Source organism: Alligator mississippiensis, chromosome 9 (assembly GCF_030867095.1).
Source record: "Alligator mississippiensis isolate rAllMis1 chromosome 9, rAllMis1, whole genome shotgun sequence".
Classification (NCBI taxonomy): domain Eukaryota; kingdom Metazoa; phylum Chordata; order Crocodylia; family Alligatoridae; genus Alligator; species Alligator mississippiensis.
The window spans coordinates 64,497,788-64,516,476 of record NC_081832.1 but is presented as its reverse complement, the minus strand read 5'-3'; the positions used below and the strand labels follow the sequence as shown (position 1 = coordinate 64,516,476).

Genomic DNA, 18,689 nt, shown 5'->3' with positions numbered 1-18,689 from the left:
CTTGTTCTGAAGGGCATACAAGTGACCAGTTCACTTGATTACCTTGTTGAAACCTTTGTTCATTTGTCTGCAAATTCTTGTGGTTCGTGCCCCATACTCCCTCCCTCTCCCCCCAAGATATGTCCTTCAGGTACAGGGTTTCTTTTCATGATTGATGAGTCTGTCTTAATTCATAGGATATTATTGACGCTTGGACACTACATAATTCTGCTGTCCAAGACATTCTTGGAAACCGTCATGTCATACTCTTGAATTATTGCTGTTATTAGACCAGCCACTGATTTGTTCTCTTGCAGTCATATGTGAAAAATCAGATGAACTGTGGGACAATTCACACATGCTTAATAGCATCCCTCAGCAGAATCCAGAGCTAACTTTCTTTTTCAAACATCCAAGTCACTCGTGCTTATTCTGAGAGGATATATCTTAGAGCTTATACTGTGAGTGAGGTGTATTCTCAGCAAAATGAGAAATGGGCTTTATAAGCACACTTAATGTTGAACTAATCCCTCCTTTTTTAGTAATTAGCCTTCCAGGCTGCACAGTGATAACTGGAGGCTTTCCAGTAGTTTACTCGGATCTAGTTTTGTGCGTGCATTTCCTTTGTAGATTTGGCAGAGGGGGACACATCCTTGAGTTGAGCTTTAGGATAGACTTTTATTATTTCTCTAACTTAGTTTTTCTTACCTATTAACATGTCTATCTCTCTCAACTGAAATTATCCCTTATGTCTTACTGGAATCAAACAGCTGATCTTGAGTTAAATTATCTTTACTGGCTGCTTTAGCAGGTAAATATCCTTAAACAAAAAGTAAACCATCCAGTATTTCAACTTCCTTTGACAGACTTATTTTAATGTGGTCCATGTGCTTATGCACTATATGTGAAACAAAATCACTGCCCCTAGGAAAGAAGACTGTACAAGCATTGTTGGAGTATAACATTATCAATCATTACTTGCAAACATGTACTGAGACTTAATATCCTTTTGTTCTCCTTGAGACAGTGGAACACAATCAGATTTGGTGAAATGTTCCATGTATGTACGGAAGTGCCATTTATTCTATATTAAAAACAACTCTAGTGGTTTAAATTTTCCTTTAATTTCTGGACTAACAGTTAACCAGAAAAATGCGTGAAGTATTGATGCGTACACTTTAATCGGCCACGGTAATAAATGACATGAACAAACAAATACAGAAAAATTCAATAGCATTATTCAAGTACTCTGGATGTCAGTGTGAACATTGTCCATACAGCCAACCTAGAACTTCTGAATTACTTAGAAATCCCTTTTATTTCTATCTTTTGATTCTTTATAGATACATATGAGCCAGATGGCTATAACCCAGAAGCTCCTAGTATTACTGGTGCAGGTAGATCTCAGTACCGACAGTTCTTTACAAGGACACAGACACAACGTCCAAATCTGATTGGCCTAACATCTGGAGAGATGGATACAAATCCACGAGGTAAGAGGGTATCTTGACACTTGTGAATGAATGCGTTTTTCATCATCAGAACCAAATCAGTGATCACTTGCTTTTCTTTGTTCCCAGCTGAATCTTGTAGTGTGAGCTACTGAATTAACATTCTGAAATACTTCTACAAATTTTAATATACAGATCTTTAACAAGCAAAAACTATTTTCTACAATCGTAACCTGAGCATTTAAAAAGCAAAATAGTCCTGTTGCTTAAAACAGATGATTTGCTGTTGTGTAGGCAAATGCATATTACCAATCTGTTTTCCTTTTAATCCCCAAATGTGTTCAATGAGTGCACAGTTCATCTGTGAGGTGAGATGGTACAGAAAACTGGCTGTGTGCCCTGAGTGATCCTAGCATCACTACCCATCACAACAAGCATACTGAAAGCTGCTTTAATTTACCAAAGGTTTGTTTTAGTAATTGGGAACACAGGTCCTTTATCCATGGCACCTCTTTCTACCTTAACTGCCATAAGGGTTGGGATGAGGAAATTGCTATGGTTGGTTATTTTCACATAAGACTATTCTGACTTTTATTGTAAGCCATGTATGTTAGTTTCCCCAGGCTCTTGCATCTTTTTGCACATGGAACATTTATCTGCATTTTATTTGGTTGATGAGCTCAACAATTTAAGCCACTGGAGGGGTCAGTCTCCTTGGTAGGCATGCCACAATTAAGTCCCACACCTTGCCCAAGTTCTACTGGTGTTCTTCCTTTCCCCAATCTGCTGCTTTGCTGTCTGTCCCCTCCCCAGTCTGCTGCTGTGTCCCACACAGGGGCTGCCTGTGCCACTTGGGACATCTGTGCTGCAGGTTGGCCACCCCTGGTCTAAGTAACAACTTCAATTTCATGTATGAAAAAATAAATTAAAATGCACTATGTTAAGCCATGCACTGTCAGCACAGACTTCCACGATGAGGAAAACTTGATTATGATATTTGAATTCTAAGTGGTAAACACTGAAGACTGTTTGTAAGAACTGACGTGTCGCCGTCCCCAAGAAATAGTCTTTGTGTGGAATCTAATATTGAAGTTTTCTAGATGGTGGATACTATGAACACATTGAAGTTTATGGTATCCATAAATGCAAAATGAGGGCCTCATCACAAGCTCTACCTTTCTGTACTCATGAAGAATGAATTCCAGCAAATAACAGGGAAAGCAATACTATTTGTAGGTCAGTTCGTGTCGGTGCTTTGTTTGTTTGCCAAACTTGTACGCAGATCTAGGATTTTTCACGGTGTCCTTTATTTATGACAAACATACTTAGGTGTTACAGATGTCTCTGGTCCTTGTGAAAGCTATATGTAAGTGATCAGTTCTGTACACTGTTTTTGTCGTATGTAAAAATGATGAGAGACCAGTGAAGATGCGCATCTAAGTAGTATGCAAATAGATATTGGACAAATGATCCTAACCTTCCCATTTCTTTTAAATGCATCTAAAATTTATTTGTAGATATTAACATTCCTGTAACCCCCTGCCCTTCTGTTTTGATCCTTTAGCTCAAGAAAAATTTGTCAAGATAAATTTACAATCTGAAGGATTGTCTACAAATAGGCTGAAGCAACAAACTTTCTCCACAGATTGACTTAAGCCTAGCATCATAGAACCTGGAGCTGAGCCTGTTTGTTGCCTCTTTCAGCCTTGTCTTCAACTCCTGCATTAATCTGAGGGGCAGGGAGAATCAGTAGGGCTGTGCAAAGCTTCAGTAGCTGATTTGAATCGGAGACTAAATCTCCGAATCTGAATTGAATCAGGAGACCAAGTAAAAGCTCCGAACGATTCAAAGCATTTGAGTTGATTCAGCCAATTCGGAGATTTGGCCATAGACTAAAAAGGAAGCTGACAGCTGCCTCCAGCTGGTAAATCTGTTAGGGTTGGGGGAGGTAGGGATTGGGGCTGGGACAGGCTGCCCAGCTGGGGCAGGGGGGTGCATTACTCAGGGAGGGGGGAGGGGGGGGCATGCAATGTAAGTGCTGGGAGTGGGGCCTGTGCCCTGCTGCTGCATGGAGCGAGCTGCACCTGCATTGTGCCCACCCCCCACCCATGGCAGCTGGGCAAGCAGCAGCAGGGCAGAGGCAGGCACAGCCAGGGGAGCTGTGGGGGGAGCTCTGGCTGCGCTGCCTGGCCCTAGCCCCAGCCTCCCGGCACTTCTTTTAATTGATAAAAGCCCCATGCTCACCACAGGAGCAGCGATTGGTGCCTCTGGGTGCTCATGGCAGAGCCCCCCCTCTGCAGTGTGGGGCAGCAGGGGTTGCCTGCGTGGCAGTGTGCAGATGCAGTGTGACTCGGCAGGGTGCCACACACTGTCCTGGAGCTGGGGTTGCTCCATGTGTCAGCTGGAGCTCCGGGTTCGGTTCCCCAGCTCTCTGATCATTTCCCCCAGCTCTTCCCGGGGGACAAAGCCCCCAGATCTGCATGTAGGGTTTCAGCAGGCTGCTGCTACCACGTGGGGAAATAGACTAGAGCCACCATCATCACTAGCTTGGCAGCAGCAGTCTCCTGTCATCCCACATTATCCGGGGGCCTGGAGAATTGGGGGCAAGGTCGGGGACCTGGGGAATTGAACCAGGAACTGGGGGAATATTCAGGGACCTTAACGTTTGCCCAGCCCCTGGTTCAGTTTCCCCAGAGAGCTGGGGGGCTCCATGTGTCAGCCGGAGCCCAGCACTGTTCAGCCCCAGCTTTCAGACAGTGCGCATCTCCCAGAGGTGCGGCTCTGCCATGAGTGTCCAGAGGCCCCAATCGCTGCTTGTATAGGCAGTGAGTGTTGGGCTTTTTTTTTTTTAAGTGCTGGGGCTGGGTGGGGGGATGGGGCCAGGCAGAGCAGCCATGGGGGCTTCTCCTGCAGCTCCCTCTACCCGGGGAGAGGCAGGCACAGCTGGAGGAGCTGCAAGAGAACCTGCAGCCACCAGGCCATGCCTGTCTCTACCCAGCCGATCCAAATCTTTCAAAGCTTATTCAGCCAAATCAAATCACTGTCCTCCAAGTCAGCCAAATCTGAATCGAATACTTCCCTATTCACACAGGCCTAAGAATCAGCATTGAGATAGATAGATATGTTTTTTGTTGTTATTTCCCTTCCCCCTTTTACTCTTCCCAGCTAAAATGTAATGTCTGGCTTTTGATAGATTTTTCTTGTGGTGCTCCTGCAAAATCAGTGTTATGAGATCCTGATTACTACTTTGGTTACTTGCATTCTCTGAAGTAATTCCATAAAAAACGCTTGTGTTTGTGGTGTTAGTAGGAAATGATCACACTCTTTTGTCCTCCAGCTGCTAATATCATCATCCAGACTGAGCCTCCAATTCCCATGATAAATAACAGCAATGTAACAAGAGTGGTGCTTGAGCCAGATAGCAGGAAAAGACCACCAAGTAGCATGGAAGGGCCATCTGTAAAGAAACCCTGGATTGGAAAGTAAGTATTGTTAAGGACAGCCATGGGTTGATCTAGGATTTTGGAGAAGGGGGTAGGGGGGACAGGCTGGCCCTTCAGGAATGGCTGCAAACCCTTTTTATCCCAGTACACACCCCTATCACAGGCAGGCAGATCATACTACAGCAGGAGCAGCAGCTGGGAGTCCCCAAAACAGGTAAGACGTAGATTTTGGGAATTTGTGGACAAGTTCCTTCCATTTACATTACATATAATATTTGAGCTCTAGTCTCAGTTTTTCATTTAAATTGTGTTTTGAGTTTGTTTTTTAGTGTTTTTATGGAAGGCATATAAATGTTATGATCAATAGGCTGTTAACTAACAAATATGAATGGATGCAAGTAAGCCCGCCTTGAATGTTACCTTGTCTCCTCTAGGCAAACCAACAACAACCAGAATAAACCAGGATTTCTGAAAAAGAATCAATATACAAACACCAAATTGGAAGTTCGTAAAATTCCTCCCGAGTTAAATAATATTACACGACTTAATGAGCACTTCAGTAAATTTGGAACCATTGTCAACATTCAGGTAAATACAAGGCTTTTTTGAGATCCCTTTAAAAATTATCATATAACTAGACTATAACACTGGAAAAATTAGGACAGCTCTATGGAAGTACTGCAAGCATAATAGTGTTGTGTCTGGCATACCCTGCTTTACTTTCTCCCCTCTGTTTATAGTATTGCACTGACTTCTAGCTCCAGACGAAACCTGGGAGGAAGTCTTGGCAAGTGGGGAAGTTGAGCAATAAAATTAAACTATCTAATCTTCCTGAGTGCTATATATCTTATTTTGCCTTATATGTCACCTTTTAAAAACAAAGATCCTTTCTGTTTTGTACGATGATCCTATGGCAGTTCCTGAAGAGCAAAATTTTATCCAAGTACCTTTCACCAAAGTTTGTGTGCCAGTTTATTGCTGTGTCCCCTAAAGGCAGCTGCAGCTAGTGTTCTGTGGGATAATCTGGAGTAAAAAGCACCATGTAAATGAAATATTCCTAGTTGCATGGCTAAATTTTTACTAAAGTCTTCCACTGTTTGCCTGGGAAAGAAATGTGGCCTTCAGATTCTCTTCATCTGGAAAACTGAATATGTAGGACTTCTGAAAATATGCCTACTGTTTTAGAGTTTGAAGTGTACCCTAGATTTCTAAGTTAAGTTTTGCTTACCCTGGTAGGGATCTGCCTTCCTTCAAAAGTAGCATGTGTAAAACTCATTGCCATATGAACAAAACTGGAAAATGAAAATGAACTAACTTGAAAACTTAAATTGAATACCTTCCCCCCCCCCCCTTTCCCAATTTATCCAGTAGAACTGGGAGGGCATTTTCTGAGTATAAACTAAACCTTTTCCTTGGATGGGAGTAACCGAGTGTTTGGCCAGAATTTTTCCCATTTCTGTAAGCTTTAATAGTGTCTACAACACTGTATATTTACTTCTTGAGTACAAACACTGCTGTTCCACAGAAGTTTAGAAAAGTATTTGGGGAGGGGGGGGAGGAAGTGCCTGTTATATAGTGCTATCATTGTTGCTTCTACCTGCAGCTATTGCTGTCCTCTGCATCTCAGTGGTACTATGTTTGTACATAAGTGAAAGGTCCTGTTGTATATTTTGTTTTTCTGCATAATTATGTGTCAGAGGATATCTTGGCTTTGACTGTAGAAGCATACTGGTCATGGTTGACTGTAGTTGACTCTTGGAAATTCTCTCCCTCCTCCTCTTCTTCCCCCCCTCCCCCCGGGAATAATGTAAAAGGGTTTTGCAGTGTGTCAGGTGACTCATTTCCTGTGAAATATAGATTTGATAATCAATTGTATATCCTGAACTTGTGTTTCTCAGGTTGCTTTCCAAAATGATCCTGAAGCCGCTCTAATTCAGTACTTAACCAATGATGAGGCCAGAAAGGCCATTTCTAGCACAGAGGCAGTTTTAAACAATCGGTTTATAAGGGTGCTGTGGCATAGGGAAAATGAACAGCAGCCATCGTTACAGCAGCAGCAGCCACCACAGTCTCTTCATCACCAACTTCATCCTCACCCGCAGAGTTTGACTGCACAGCCTCCAGCTGTGACGGTACATAGCAATGTTTCAAAGGTATTGTGCTTTCACACCAAATCAATGCTTTGTGACTAGTTTGACAAAGGAAGCAGTCAAGATCAGTAGTACGTGCTTCTAAAATGCAGACTACTTGTTCTTTTCCTTTTTTTTAATGTCTGCTGATATGTAGGTGATGACAAAACCACTGGCAGCTGGTGCCTATGTCCTTAATAAAGTTTCAGTTAAACGTCGCCTTGGAGTACTTGGTGGAAACCAGACTGACCTGAACCAGTCAAGTTCTATTGCAGAAGATTCTCAGGTATGTGAGACAAACTAGTGTTAGGCTGGTGACTTTGGCCTATCGGTTAGAGGATAGGTGTTAAACCTGCCCTGCCTTCTGACCCAGATACAGACTTTAGGGTTCCTCACAGTCCACATCCAGACCCAGTGGCATCAGGGCAGGTGACGGGAAGCAGTGATGGTACGAGTGGTGCTATGTCAAAAGGCACTCAACACTTTCCCCCTGCTCCCAAAGCCCATCTCCATTGGGCCTGTAGCCCCAAATTGAGGCAAGCCCCACACCCACCCCCAAATTCCTATGCTTATCAAAAGTCCAGAAGCCACATATTTGTCACCACTGGGTTAGAGCCATGAACCAGTAGGTTGGACTTGTGGGTTTTTATTCCTGGCTTTTCCATTAATACTCTGTGTGGCGTCACTGTTACTTAAGCTGGAAGAACAGAGGTCATCTAGAAAATTGGGTTAATGTTTTTGAGAAATAATTGTCAGATCTTAGTTTAAATGGAGGTCTGATAAAGCTAGCTATTGGAATGCCTCTTCAGTATTTGCTTAACAAATCCCCATTTATATATTCTGTTGGTTTTTAGTGATGGGATTTCCCTGCTCACTCATTGGCTATGTTGACCTGTAGCTTTTTGGGAACTTGTTTGTGTAACAAACATATGTAAATGTTTCTTATGGCTCTAAAGAAATTTTTATCCAGTTGAGCTGCACTTACATTGTGGTGCAGTATATACTCCTGGCAAACAAAAGATATGTATTTCGTGGGGAAGGAACTGCAAGCTATTGCCTTTTTAAATTTCTGAGTAGAGAGCATAGTATTCAAATGCCAAAGAAACTTAATTACAATGTTGCCAAGTCTCATGATTTTTGGCATTGTTCTTAAAGTCTGTTTTTCAGGAATGTGAAAAATGTAGCTGTCTTTTGACACACACCCCCCCCCCCCCCCCCCCCGTAAAGTTAAAGAACAATGCCAAAAATCATGAGAGTTGGCAATACTGTGTTTTAGTCTTAAGTCTAGCTAGTAGGAGAATAATACCAAAGAAACTAGGACCCAAGTAAGAATTTTGGCTTTGCCAGAGAAGGGCACTTATTGTCAAATGAATTTTAACAGGAATTCAAGTTCTGTGCTTGTGAGCAGAGCAACCCTTTTATAGTGATGGCTGTATACATGCAAATATATTAAATTTGGGTCTTTTAAAAATTGTCACAAAAGCTTTGTCACAAAGCTTCAAATACTTAAAAGTATCTTTGTCAGTTGCAAACTTAAACGTGAGCACTTTTTAAAGCAACATACTCTTTAAAACCTGCTCTTGGCCTTATCTTGTTCACTTCAATGTTTTATTTCAGACATTTCCTACTTCTACAAGCCATACAAAGATGATCTATAGTCCTTCAAATTTGAAGACCTCTATGAAACCTGGTACCGGATCAAAATCTCATGATGTGCAAGAGGCTCTCAAAAAGAAACAGGTAACTCCTATGTATGTTTGTTCAACTGAGCTAACAGAGGTCCTTTGTAAATGAAGACGCCTAAGCTATCGTTCAACTCCAACTCCGAGTTTTTCTGTTCAGTAACATGTAGTGGAAACAGCATGTCTTTTGATGTAGTCTCCTTCCCTTCCCCCACTCCCTCCCATCAGTTTTTCAAATGGGTGTCTTGCAGTGTAATAATGTAGTTGAGCAAGGGCAAGTCTAGGAGTATTCCTCATTCCCTACTGACTTTCCTTCCAACTTACTCTTTACTGTAAAGAGAGCATATGAGACAGCATACTGGTTTATCACATAGATCTTAATTAGTCTCCTACAGCTTCTACATTTATATTTTTAAAAACACAGTATGACATATCTGAACACTTTGAAGGAGCTGGTGTTAGATTACTGTACTTGACCCACCTTGGCTATATTTAGGATTATAGTAATTTCAAGATGAGACAAATCTGTTCCCCTGTCCATTGCAATATTGTCTCTCTCTGCAAGAAGTGCCTGGTATTAAACTGATACTAGACATGATCTCGCACAAAAATAAGTGGTAAGGTTTGATTTATTCTTCCAATTCATAAATAATGTGTGCTTGCTGTACTGAAAGCATCTCTGTCTCATTTAGGAGGCAATGAAGTTGCAACAAGATATGAGGAAAAAGAAGCAGGAGATGTTGGAGAAGCAAATAGAATACCAGAAGGTAAGTCTGGATGTATTCCAGCTGTTGGATTCTGATTCCAGGAGGCACAAAAAAATTTTCAGTGGTTTCTTTTCATGTCCAAATTGCATCCTCACTCTAGTGTTCTTTTAACATGTAGATGTTGATATCCAAACTGGAAAAGAACAAAGCTATGAAACCAGAGGAGAGGGCAGAGATAATGAAGACCTTAAATGAACTAACAGAAAAGATTTCTCAATTAAAAGATGAATTAAAAACTTCATCTACTGCCTCCACACCATCAAAACTAAAGAGCAAAACAGAGGTATGTGTTGCAGGAAACACTGTCCTATACTGCCCCTGTACCGATTTTTCTAATTTCTAATTGATTTCTGAAAGAAAAACATTTTATTTGGTAAACTGGGTTGGGAAAAAGCAATCTTCACATTTGCCTTTCTCCCCTCCATTTTTGAGTAAAAGATTGCTTTAGTAAAGCATCTCCTTCAGAAAGTTGACGAAGTAACAAATTAAATTGTTTAATTGTTCTTTTTAATTTTATTCTTTGGCTCTTGAATGTAGGCAAGGTTCTGTTGGCTAGTACCTGCTTGTCTGTCCTGCATGAATGACACAGTGATGTGATGCGTCTCTAATTCAATAACTTATAATATAGTTGGATCCTGTTAATAAAAAAACTGTAAGAGAAATCTGCTTTTAATAATATCTGGTGGTTGGATATCTTTCAGAACTTTATATGTGGGATATATAATGAACAAAAGCTCTACTAGCCAGGACAAAGTATGCCTTATCAGTACAAGGCCAGATCACTAGTGAGAGAATCTACTGTAGTGGCACTCCCACAGACAGTAAATGCTTCCTTGCAGCATGTGTTATACATATGTAAGCCACATGCATTACTTGACCCTGGTTCTTAACCCAATACATATAAACCTATACCCCACACAGGAGTTCTTGTTTAAGTTTGGAAGTAGAGAAATCTCTTCTTTTCAAAATTGAATGTCACGTTCCTCTATTGACCATTATCATTGAGTTCAGAGAGGAATATAGATACTATTGGATTTACTGCACATTCATTTCTTAAGATTATTACTAAAATTGGTGGGTTAAGGCATTTAAAAGTGGGATATAAATGCTGCCTTTTCTCCTTTTTGTTTTTTAGGCACAGAAGGAAATTTTAGATGCAGAACTAGACTTGCACAAAAGATTGTCATCTGGAGAAGACACAACAGAGTTGAGGAAAAAACTCAATCAACTCCAGGTTGAAGTGAGTCTGAAAGGAGTGTGCTGCTTTAGAGTTGCTAACTTCATGTTTATATAACATGAAGCTTTTAACTACCATGGAAGCTGAAAATAGCTTTGCTCATTATATGACTTTCTCTTTAACAGGCTGCCCGTTTAGGTATCTTGCCTGTAGGTCGAGGAAAAGTGATGTCTGTTCAGGGTAGAGGAAGAGGACGAGGTCGTGGTGGAAGAGGAAGGGGCATGTTGAATCACATGGTGGTGGATCACCGTCCCAAAGCACTAACTGTCGGGGGCTTTGTTGAAGAAGAGAAAGATGAGTTGTTACAACACTTTTCTGTAAGTGTGTTGTGTCATTAGAAACTTAAAATCAAGTGCAGGACATGGTGTATGTGAGTTCTTCTCTTAATAAAACAAGTAATCATCCCTTCCCACCGCTTCTTACCACTTTGAAGTTACACGTTAATGTGGTTTTGGCTTCTTTGGATTACTAAATTTAACACTGCTAAGTCTTCTGCCCTGGAGTTTAACTGCTTTCGTTCAATACATGCGTTATAACTAATACATCTCTCAAATTCATGCTTTTATTTGAAGTCTGTTGTGTATTTCTAAGTAAAGAATGTTACCATAGGTGTTGCTTCAAATGTTTCAGAATTATATGTGTGTGTGTGTGTAGACATGAAACAAAGCAGGGAGGGAAACAAATTTTGTTCTTTTTGTGTTTACTAGCTACGTTGCTGTCTACCTTGTGTTAGGATCTTTGGAAACAGATTTAGAAAGATGAAAAATTTGTACCAGGCTATTATCGTTTGTGGCTGGTGTGTGATCTATTAGCCTTCTCTTGCCCAAGATGTTTTGCCATGCAAAGCAGTAATTCCTTACATTTTGAGTAACTGATCCAATAATAGCAGCCTTGGCATCATTGCAGAGAAAGATTATATAGAAGACTTCGGAGCTACTGGCAACTTTATCTGTACCTGCAATTTTATCATTTTACTGCTCTTATTGACAGTTGAGCTTTGGCTTATTCAAGTTGTTACAACTGTTTCCAAGAAGCTTGGTGGCTTTTAAGTAAAATGTATTCTTTGCCTACAACTACTGTTTAGGCTAAGATTCAGAAAATGCTTTCACTGACTATATACTTTTGTTTTTGGGGATTGATACAGTAGGGACAGTTCTAAATTGCTCTTACTTCAGTGGGACTGTATGTACAAATCCACTTTGATTTTTAATATTTCAAACCAATATTGCTATCAGTCATTCAGGGAGAAGGTTAGTTATATGCTGCAAACATCTGACATCTGAATTGATCAATCTTCTGCTCTCTAGTAGAATACTATGGAACACATACAGTTAGGGAAGGTGTGCTTCTCTTGGGAGATTAATACGTTATTTAATGAGCTTCAGAAGGAATTGCTTTGCAGTACTAAAGAGGAAAGTGACATGATGGATGTGGGTAAAGCTGCTTACAAATATTCACATTTGTCTCTTGATAGCAAAGCTCAAGATTATGTAACATTGTTGAATGATACAGGCAGTGTATCCTCTTCCAACAAAAAGCCATATTAAATATGCCTTTGAATAGGACCATGCTAAGAAATGCTGCTGTGTTATGTCTTACTTGTTCATAATTATAATGATTTGAATCCGTAAAATTCATGTTCATACTGTGTACGTGTGTATTTCACAGAAATTTGGAGATATAGAAGATCTCCAAGAAGAGGAGTCTCCTTTAAGTGTTGTTCTAACTTTCAAGTCCCGCTCAGAAGCTGAAAATGTAAGTAGAGTATTAGAAACTTCTGTGGTTTTAAAAACTTAGCATGATCACTAAACATTCCTGGTAAATTTTTCTTCAGATAAATGCTTTGTATCATATTTATGCAGTCTAGTTCAGATGGGTTTTTGTTGCTACTAATAAAACAGTAGTTTTAACAGTGTGAAGGTGCAAATCTTCAGCATGACAGGCTTTCAGCCAAGTACATTTTGAGCCCTATTGCTCTCTCTAGGTTGTCCCACAGATAGATGGATAGATAGATGATGGATAGATAGATAGATGGATAGATGATGGATAGATAGATGGATAGTAATCCAGCAAATTAGGGACTGAGTGAAGATGCTGCTCAGAACTACTCCTAAAAGTGGGAGGTGGCTGTAGTGTAATCCTTGAGGTGTTTGCTGCTTTTAAAAGGGTTCTCTTTTCCAGTGCATGTAAAATAGCTTGCTGTTGGTTGACTTGTTTTTGCTCTTACTGTCAATAATCCTGTGTTTAATTCGCTCACAAAAAACATGCGCATAAAATACAATTTAGGCTGCTAACCAAGGATCAAAGTTCAAAGACCGAAAGCTACAGATATCGTGGCACAAACCCAAGGTACCTTCTGTGTCCACAGAAATAGAGGAAGAGGAATCCAAGGAAGAGGTACTGCAATAATAGCTTTTCTCCCCTCTTCATAGTACAGTGATGATTGCAGGAAAGGGGGAAAAATGGGTTTTGATAATATACAAAATGTTTAGGGATCTGCTTCTGTTTTTGTTGAGGGAACCTTATAAAGATAAATCTTATTGGCAGAATTTAGTCATTCTTACAAGATAAATTCTGAAACTGTGTATCTGCAAACACATGCATGCATATACATCCTGAAGAGAGCGGTATTCGTCTTTAATAGGACTGTGTGCATGCTTATGTAAATGATGAAGAAAAAAATCATTTGGGTTCTCATTATACTCATTAAACATTTATTGTTAGCATATCAGAAGTTCTGATGAGAATGAATTAGTACATTTTTCTAGCGTCTGAATTTAGACTCTTGTCATCTTGTTCTCTTTTTTTCCCAAATGGTTATGTTTTTTGATGGAAAGCACTCCAAACCTTAAATCTTGCTTTATTTTCAGAATTTTTTTCTACTGTCCATTCCCTTCCTGTCTTTATGATGTGGCAAAGTGTTGTGTGTTTTGTTATTTTGATTAAAAAATTGTGTTGCCTCAAGTATTATTCTTTTGACATTTAAATAACTAGATATTTGAAGTTACCAAAATTCCACTTTAAATGTTAGACTGAAACAATGGGACAAGAGGAATTCATTTCTTTCAGGGTGCAGACAAATATAACCACTATACTGATACTAAATTTATAAGCTGTTCCTATACAACTGTTTTCCTTCTTTATTAATGTAAGTGGAGTTAAACAGCTGTAACTTTTAAATCTATTTTGCTCATATTTAAATTTATAATGATTTAGCTCACTTACACTGGCATAGGAACGCTGATATAACAGTTGAACAAGAACACTTTATGTGCACTCCTGAGCCTTAGTTTTTGGGATGAATACACAATGTATCAAGTACCAGGCAAACAGGAGAACATCTCTTGGGCAGTGAAACTGCCCAAAGTACTTTATTTCTAAGTATAAGCCACACATGCTTCCTCAAACTAACATATCCTGAACAGAGCAGTGTCTACATTGCATGCTTTCTTTTTGCCCCTTGACCAAAGTTTGTGTGAAAGGGAAATATTGAGCTGTTATTAAGTAGAGCTGAAAAGGAATATTGTCAAAATGTAGAGATCTATCTAAATCACAGCGGAAGTTCACAGCGGCACCTTTAATCATTCTTTATGGTGCCCCCCCCAATGCTGCTGAGTGGTTTAGAGGCAAAACTCTCTTGGCCACTCAACTGTTTGGGGGGTCGGGGGGAGGCACAGTAAAAAGAGCGAGACTAAGATTCTACTGCACCATGCTTTACACCTTATTTAGGTAGGTCCCTACTGATAAGTTGTCTTAATTAGCATTAATTTTAAATGTTTTAGTTTATCTTTGCAATGTTCTGGAGCCTCTTCTCTAAGAGAGAGCGTTCATTTTTTGTGCAGGCCTGCAAAAGAGACTATTCAGTAGCAATTGGAAGACCAGCACCTAAAATAAGATACTGCTTTGCTTAGCATTTGCCTCTTGCAGATAGCAGTGCATTGCTACCTCTAAAATGAGACCTGCTTTTTATCTTCATTCAGGAGACTGAAACCTCAGATTTATTTTTGCATGAAGATGATGACGACGATGATGAAGATGAAGATGAATCCCGTTCTTGGAGAAGATGAAACTTGGTGTTGGAATTGTATATTTTTAGGAATATAGTTTAAACTACAACTTTTAAAAATTTATTTAAGGAAGTTGATGAGCCAAAAAATTTTATGTTCATTTCTTTTCAAAATACAGTAGATTTAAAGTGAGAGCAAGCTTGCTATATAAACGTCATACTTCGCTGTGATACTAAGTTAGCCAAAGGCCCAATGACTTTTTAGAGTTAAAAAGATCACCATTGGTGTTTGTCCTCCTTTAAAAACAATATTTTCAATCTTTCTTTTCAAGCCACCTGTATTACTTAGTTTTTTATGTGATTGATTTATTAGTTTATAACTGAAAGGAAGAATAGGTTTTATTTAGAATATTATGGGGTCAGAAGAGAGCTACATTTAAAAAAAAAAAAAGTTTTCATTAAATGTCAAAATTGCCTCATTTGCTCACCTGAAAGGGGTAGTATTTTATTACATGTTGAGTCAGTTATCAGAAATATTTGTTGGAATTCACCTGATTCAAGATCTGTCTTGAAGGGTCATGTGTAATTTCAGTCCAGAAAGCTCAACGTTTCTATAGTTTGTCTTCTGTTCATGCATGTTTTCACAAGGGTATTCATACAACACTGCTCAATATTAGTTCACTGTATATCATTTTAGATCTTGTTTCACTGAAATGTCAACAATGACACTGAGATTTGAGTAATTGAAATATCGTTTCCATGCGTTCACTTCAAGTGTCTGTTTCCTCATACACTTTGAATGCAAGGTTCAAAATTGATCTAGGCTGTTACTTTATTGCATTGTCAGTATTGTTGAAATTAATTTTGTAGAGGTTTTTCTTGGATTTTTCTCCCCCTTTTTTGATAACCAACCACTAGAATCCTTGTCTGTGAGCATGGGAGGCCTTGGGCTTTTTGTTCCCTTTCTCCCTCCCCTTCCCCCCCCCCCTTCCCCTCAAATGATCAGATCTCATTTTTATTAATGTTCAGGCCAAACTTGTACAGTGTTCAGAGTAAATTTTATGGTTTTAGGGGCATGTAAGGTCTTCTACTCTGAGAAGTATATATGAAACCACTAAGTGATGAAATTCTTAAACATAGTGTTTAAAACTTGCTTTAAGTAAGCTAATACATTTGTCTTAAAAACACAACTTAATTTAAAAGCAGGTAGGTTGAATATCATAAAATTCAGTTGCCGTTGTCTTTATATCACTAAAAAGCACCCAAAATAAATGGTGTGTATTGTGGTAGAAATGGGGATAATGAGTTTATACTGTCCGAGAGCCATAGATCTTCATAATTCTGTTATGTGCTGTTCATGAACAGCAATGCATTATCTTGTAAGCTCTGTCTTGTGCACCTGTACTGTGTGTACTACATCTGAGGTATCTTACATGAGAGACCTGGGGAAGAAAAACCTTTGCATTCTGAATGTCAGTGTAGAGGAGCATAACAAACATATTTTGTCAGCACTAAGATAGGAAACGGCTTTTGTTCTCTACATACCAAACACGAAAAAAAAAATATATATCTTTTTTAAGTTAGCACTCATCTTTTCAAATTAGCACACTGAGCCATTTCACAACCTGTTCCTGATTCAGAATGAGAGGGGGAAAAACTTTATACTAGAGTCTTTAAATCAAAAAGTCTCTGAACTTAGTTACTTGAGGTTGCATGTTTTCAGTTTGCCGATTGTATTGTTTCCCCCCATTTAACTATCCATTTGCCGTGGCTGTATGTACAAGAAGCCAAAACACTATCCCTTTCGGTTTCAGTGTCAGTTGAAGGGAGCACTTCCTTCAGTATTAAGGCCTCCCCTTTCTACAGAACTGCTGTTCTCCCAATATGGAGGCTGAAATTCAACTGATGGAGTGAGGGAAAATGCTAAAACCATGTACCTGAAGAATAAACCTTGCTCTTCTCCCATCACCTCTAAAATTTTCTTAATGTCTAGACTCAGTCAGTGTATATTTTGAAAGATCCATTGCAGCAAATGTTTGAGTCCTGACAGTTTAACAAAATGATAGAGGGAACAAAGGATTTATATATTTTTTTGTACAGAGTTTTTCTTAAAATTGTATAATTTTGTAAATATTTTGTTTTTGTGTACTAAAACTACCAGCGTATAGATTTCAATAAGAATTGTTGTATTTTTGTATTTGGAAACTGAAGATTACAGTGAGTAAATGAACCTGTAAAAGAAAAACTCAGTAGCCTTTGACATGATTAAACAGAGTGGGATTCCTTTTCATATGATTTTGAACTCTAAAATGACACCCGACTGGCATGCTGTGTTCAGAGACTTGATTTTTTGCCCTTGCTCAGATACGTTGGCTTTTCTAGCAGGGCGAGTTAAGTGGCAAAGGAAGAGTGGAAGCTTTATTTAATGAGCTTTGGAGAGCTGTATATACATTTTTCTTTGTAGTACGCATTGGCAGGCTTACAGAAATCCCCAGGTGACATCCAAAATACAATTTTTAAGCGTTGAAGCACAAAATGAGTTGTGACTGTGAACTTAGATTGTGTATTGAAAGCCTGCTATTATATTATTGGGCATCTAAGTGATGGGCAGCATAGCAGTAACTGACTCTTGGTGTTTAAGGAATGGGGAAGCCTTTTGAAAGTGACCTTGGTTTTTCAAAGGTGTAGAGAACCTTTCTATTGTATTCTTAGGGTTTACTAGGTAATATTACTGAATCCTTTATTTTTAAGTAGGTAGTTGAGAATGCAACTTATTTTATTTTTATTTTCAATGTGAACTTTTGAAAAGTACATTACATTACACTTAATTCATAATCACTACCATAACTAGATACATGTTAACCAGGCTATTTATTGGGAATTTAAAGTAAAATGCTACCAAGCAAAAGCCTAGCTGACAAATATTACAACTGTAGATACTAAAAATTAAACCGTGGTGTATATTTATTTTTCATCAATGAGTTAAGCTCTGACACAAAACAAGAAAACCAACAACTGAATAAAAAAATCAGTTTGAAAGTACTTGCCCACTTATGACACATATTACAGTGGTTTTTAACAAAATCATGTGAAAAGGAATACTAGTTCCTCTTGATGTATAGTAAACTTGTACTATAGTTTTTACAAAATTGTGAGCTTGTGTAATAGTATAATAGGAGATATTGTTGAATTTCTAACTGTTTATACATTTAAATTCATATATGTAATGTTTGTTTTATTGATTACAATCGGAATTTCTAAGATGCATGTTGACTTTTTGCAATAAAGATATAACGCGGAATGGTTCAAGATTTAAAAAAAAAAATGAAAAGGATGAAAATAATTCTAACTTAAAAAAAAAAATTGGAAAACTAAAGAACCATTCCAAAAAATTATAACCATCACAAAAAGAGCTGTATCACTCATTCAGAAAGAGAGAGTGTGAGTGTGTGTGCATGCACATATGTGCACAGTGTCTACCTGCATATGCAGGTTTTTTGCTTGGCTTATAGTAGATGGTCATGGATCTTACTGAAGCATTTGGAAAACTTACAGAACTGTTACCTGTACTGAATTTTTAAGAATCAATGTGGAAATAGTGCAATCAGTCATCTGTAAGTATATCATGCAGAGAACTACAAAGCATTTCATAACTTCTTTTAAAACAAGCTAATTACTTGACGATTCACTGAGCCAAAAGGTTTAAAGTGCATCAACCTTCTGAAATAGGTGAGAATTATTTCATCTAAATCTAAAACTTTCCATATGTAGAACCGGATTAATGGGGATCTCGTGCAGAGAAAGATCAATGAGCTCAACAGTGGTTTATGATAAATCCTAAAGTAGGATATCACCCTCCTCTTTCAGGAGGAGGGTGATATCTTAGCACAAATATGGCATAGATACAAGGTTAAGCTCTTCACAGTTTAGCCTGACAATCTAACTGATCCCAGAAATCATAATTTTGGTCTCTATCAGTGAGCTTCTTTAAAAGC

General features: G+C 38.8%; 1 protein-coding gene across 1 annotated transcript in view; it reads left to right on the top strand.

Moving 5' to 3' along the window:
* RBM27 (RNA binding motif protein 27) overlaps positions 1 to 18,092 on the top strand; it is a 35,244-nt gene extending 17,152 nt beyond the window's left edge. Inside the window, exons 10-22 of the mRNA XM_014597614.3 lie at positions 1,323 to 1,472; positions 4,768 to 4,912; positions 5,308 to 5,461; positions 6,772 to 7,026; positions 7,160 to 7,288; positions 8,620 to 8,742; positions 9,377 to 9,451; positions 9,570 to 9,734; positions 10,587 to 10,691; positions 10,814 to 11,005; positions 12,357 to 12,443; positions 12,975 to 13,085; positions 14,669 to 18,092. Coding sequence (XP_014453100.1) covers positions 1,323 to 1,472; positions 4,768 to 4,912; positions 5,308 to 5,461; positions 6,772 to 7,026; positions 7,160 to 7,288; positions 8,620 to 8,742; positions 9,377 to 9,451; positions 9,570 to 9,734; positions 10,587 to 10,691; positions 10,814 to 11,005; positions 12,357 to 12,443; positions 12,975 to 13,085; positions 14,669 to 14,755 — 1,778 coding nt within the window. The 3' untranslated portion in view covers positions 14,756 to 18,092. The remainder of the gene's footprint in view (positions 1 to 1,322; positions 1,473 to 4,767; positions 4,913 to 5,307; positions 5,462 to 6,771; positions 7,027 to 7,159; positions 7,289 to 8,619; positions 8,743 to 9,376; positions 9,452 to 9,569; positions 9,735 to 10,586; positions 10,692 to 10,813; positions 11,006 to 12,356; positions 12,444 to 12,974; positions 13,086 to 14,668) is intronic.
* The last annotated feature ends 597 nt before the right edge of the window (positions 18,093 to 18,689 follow it).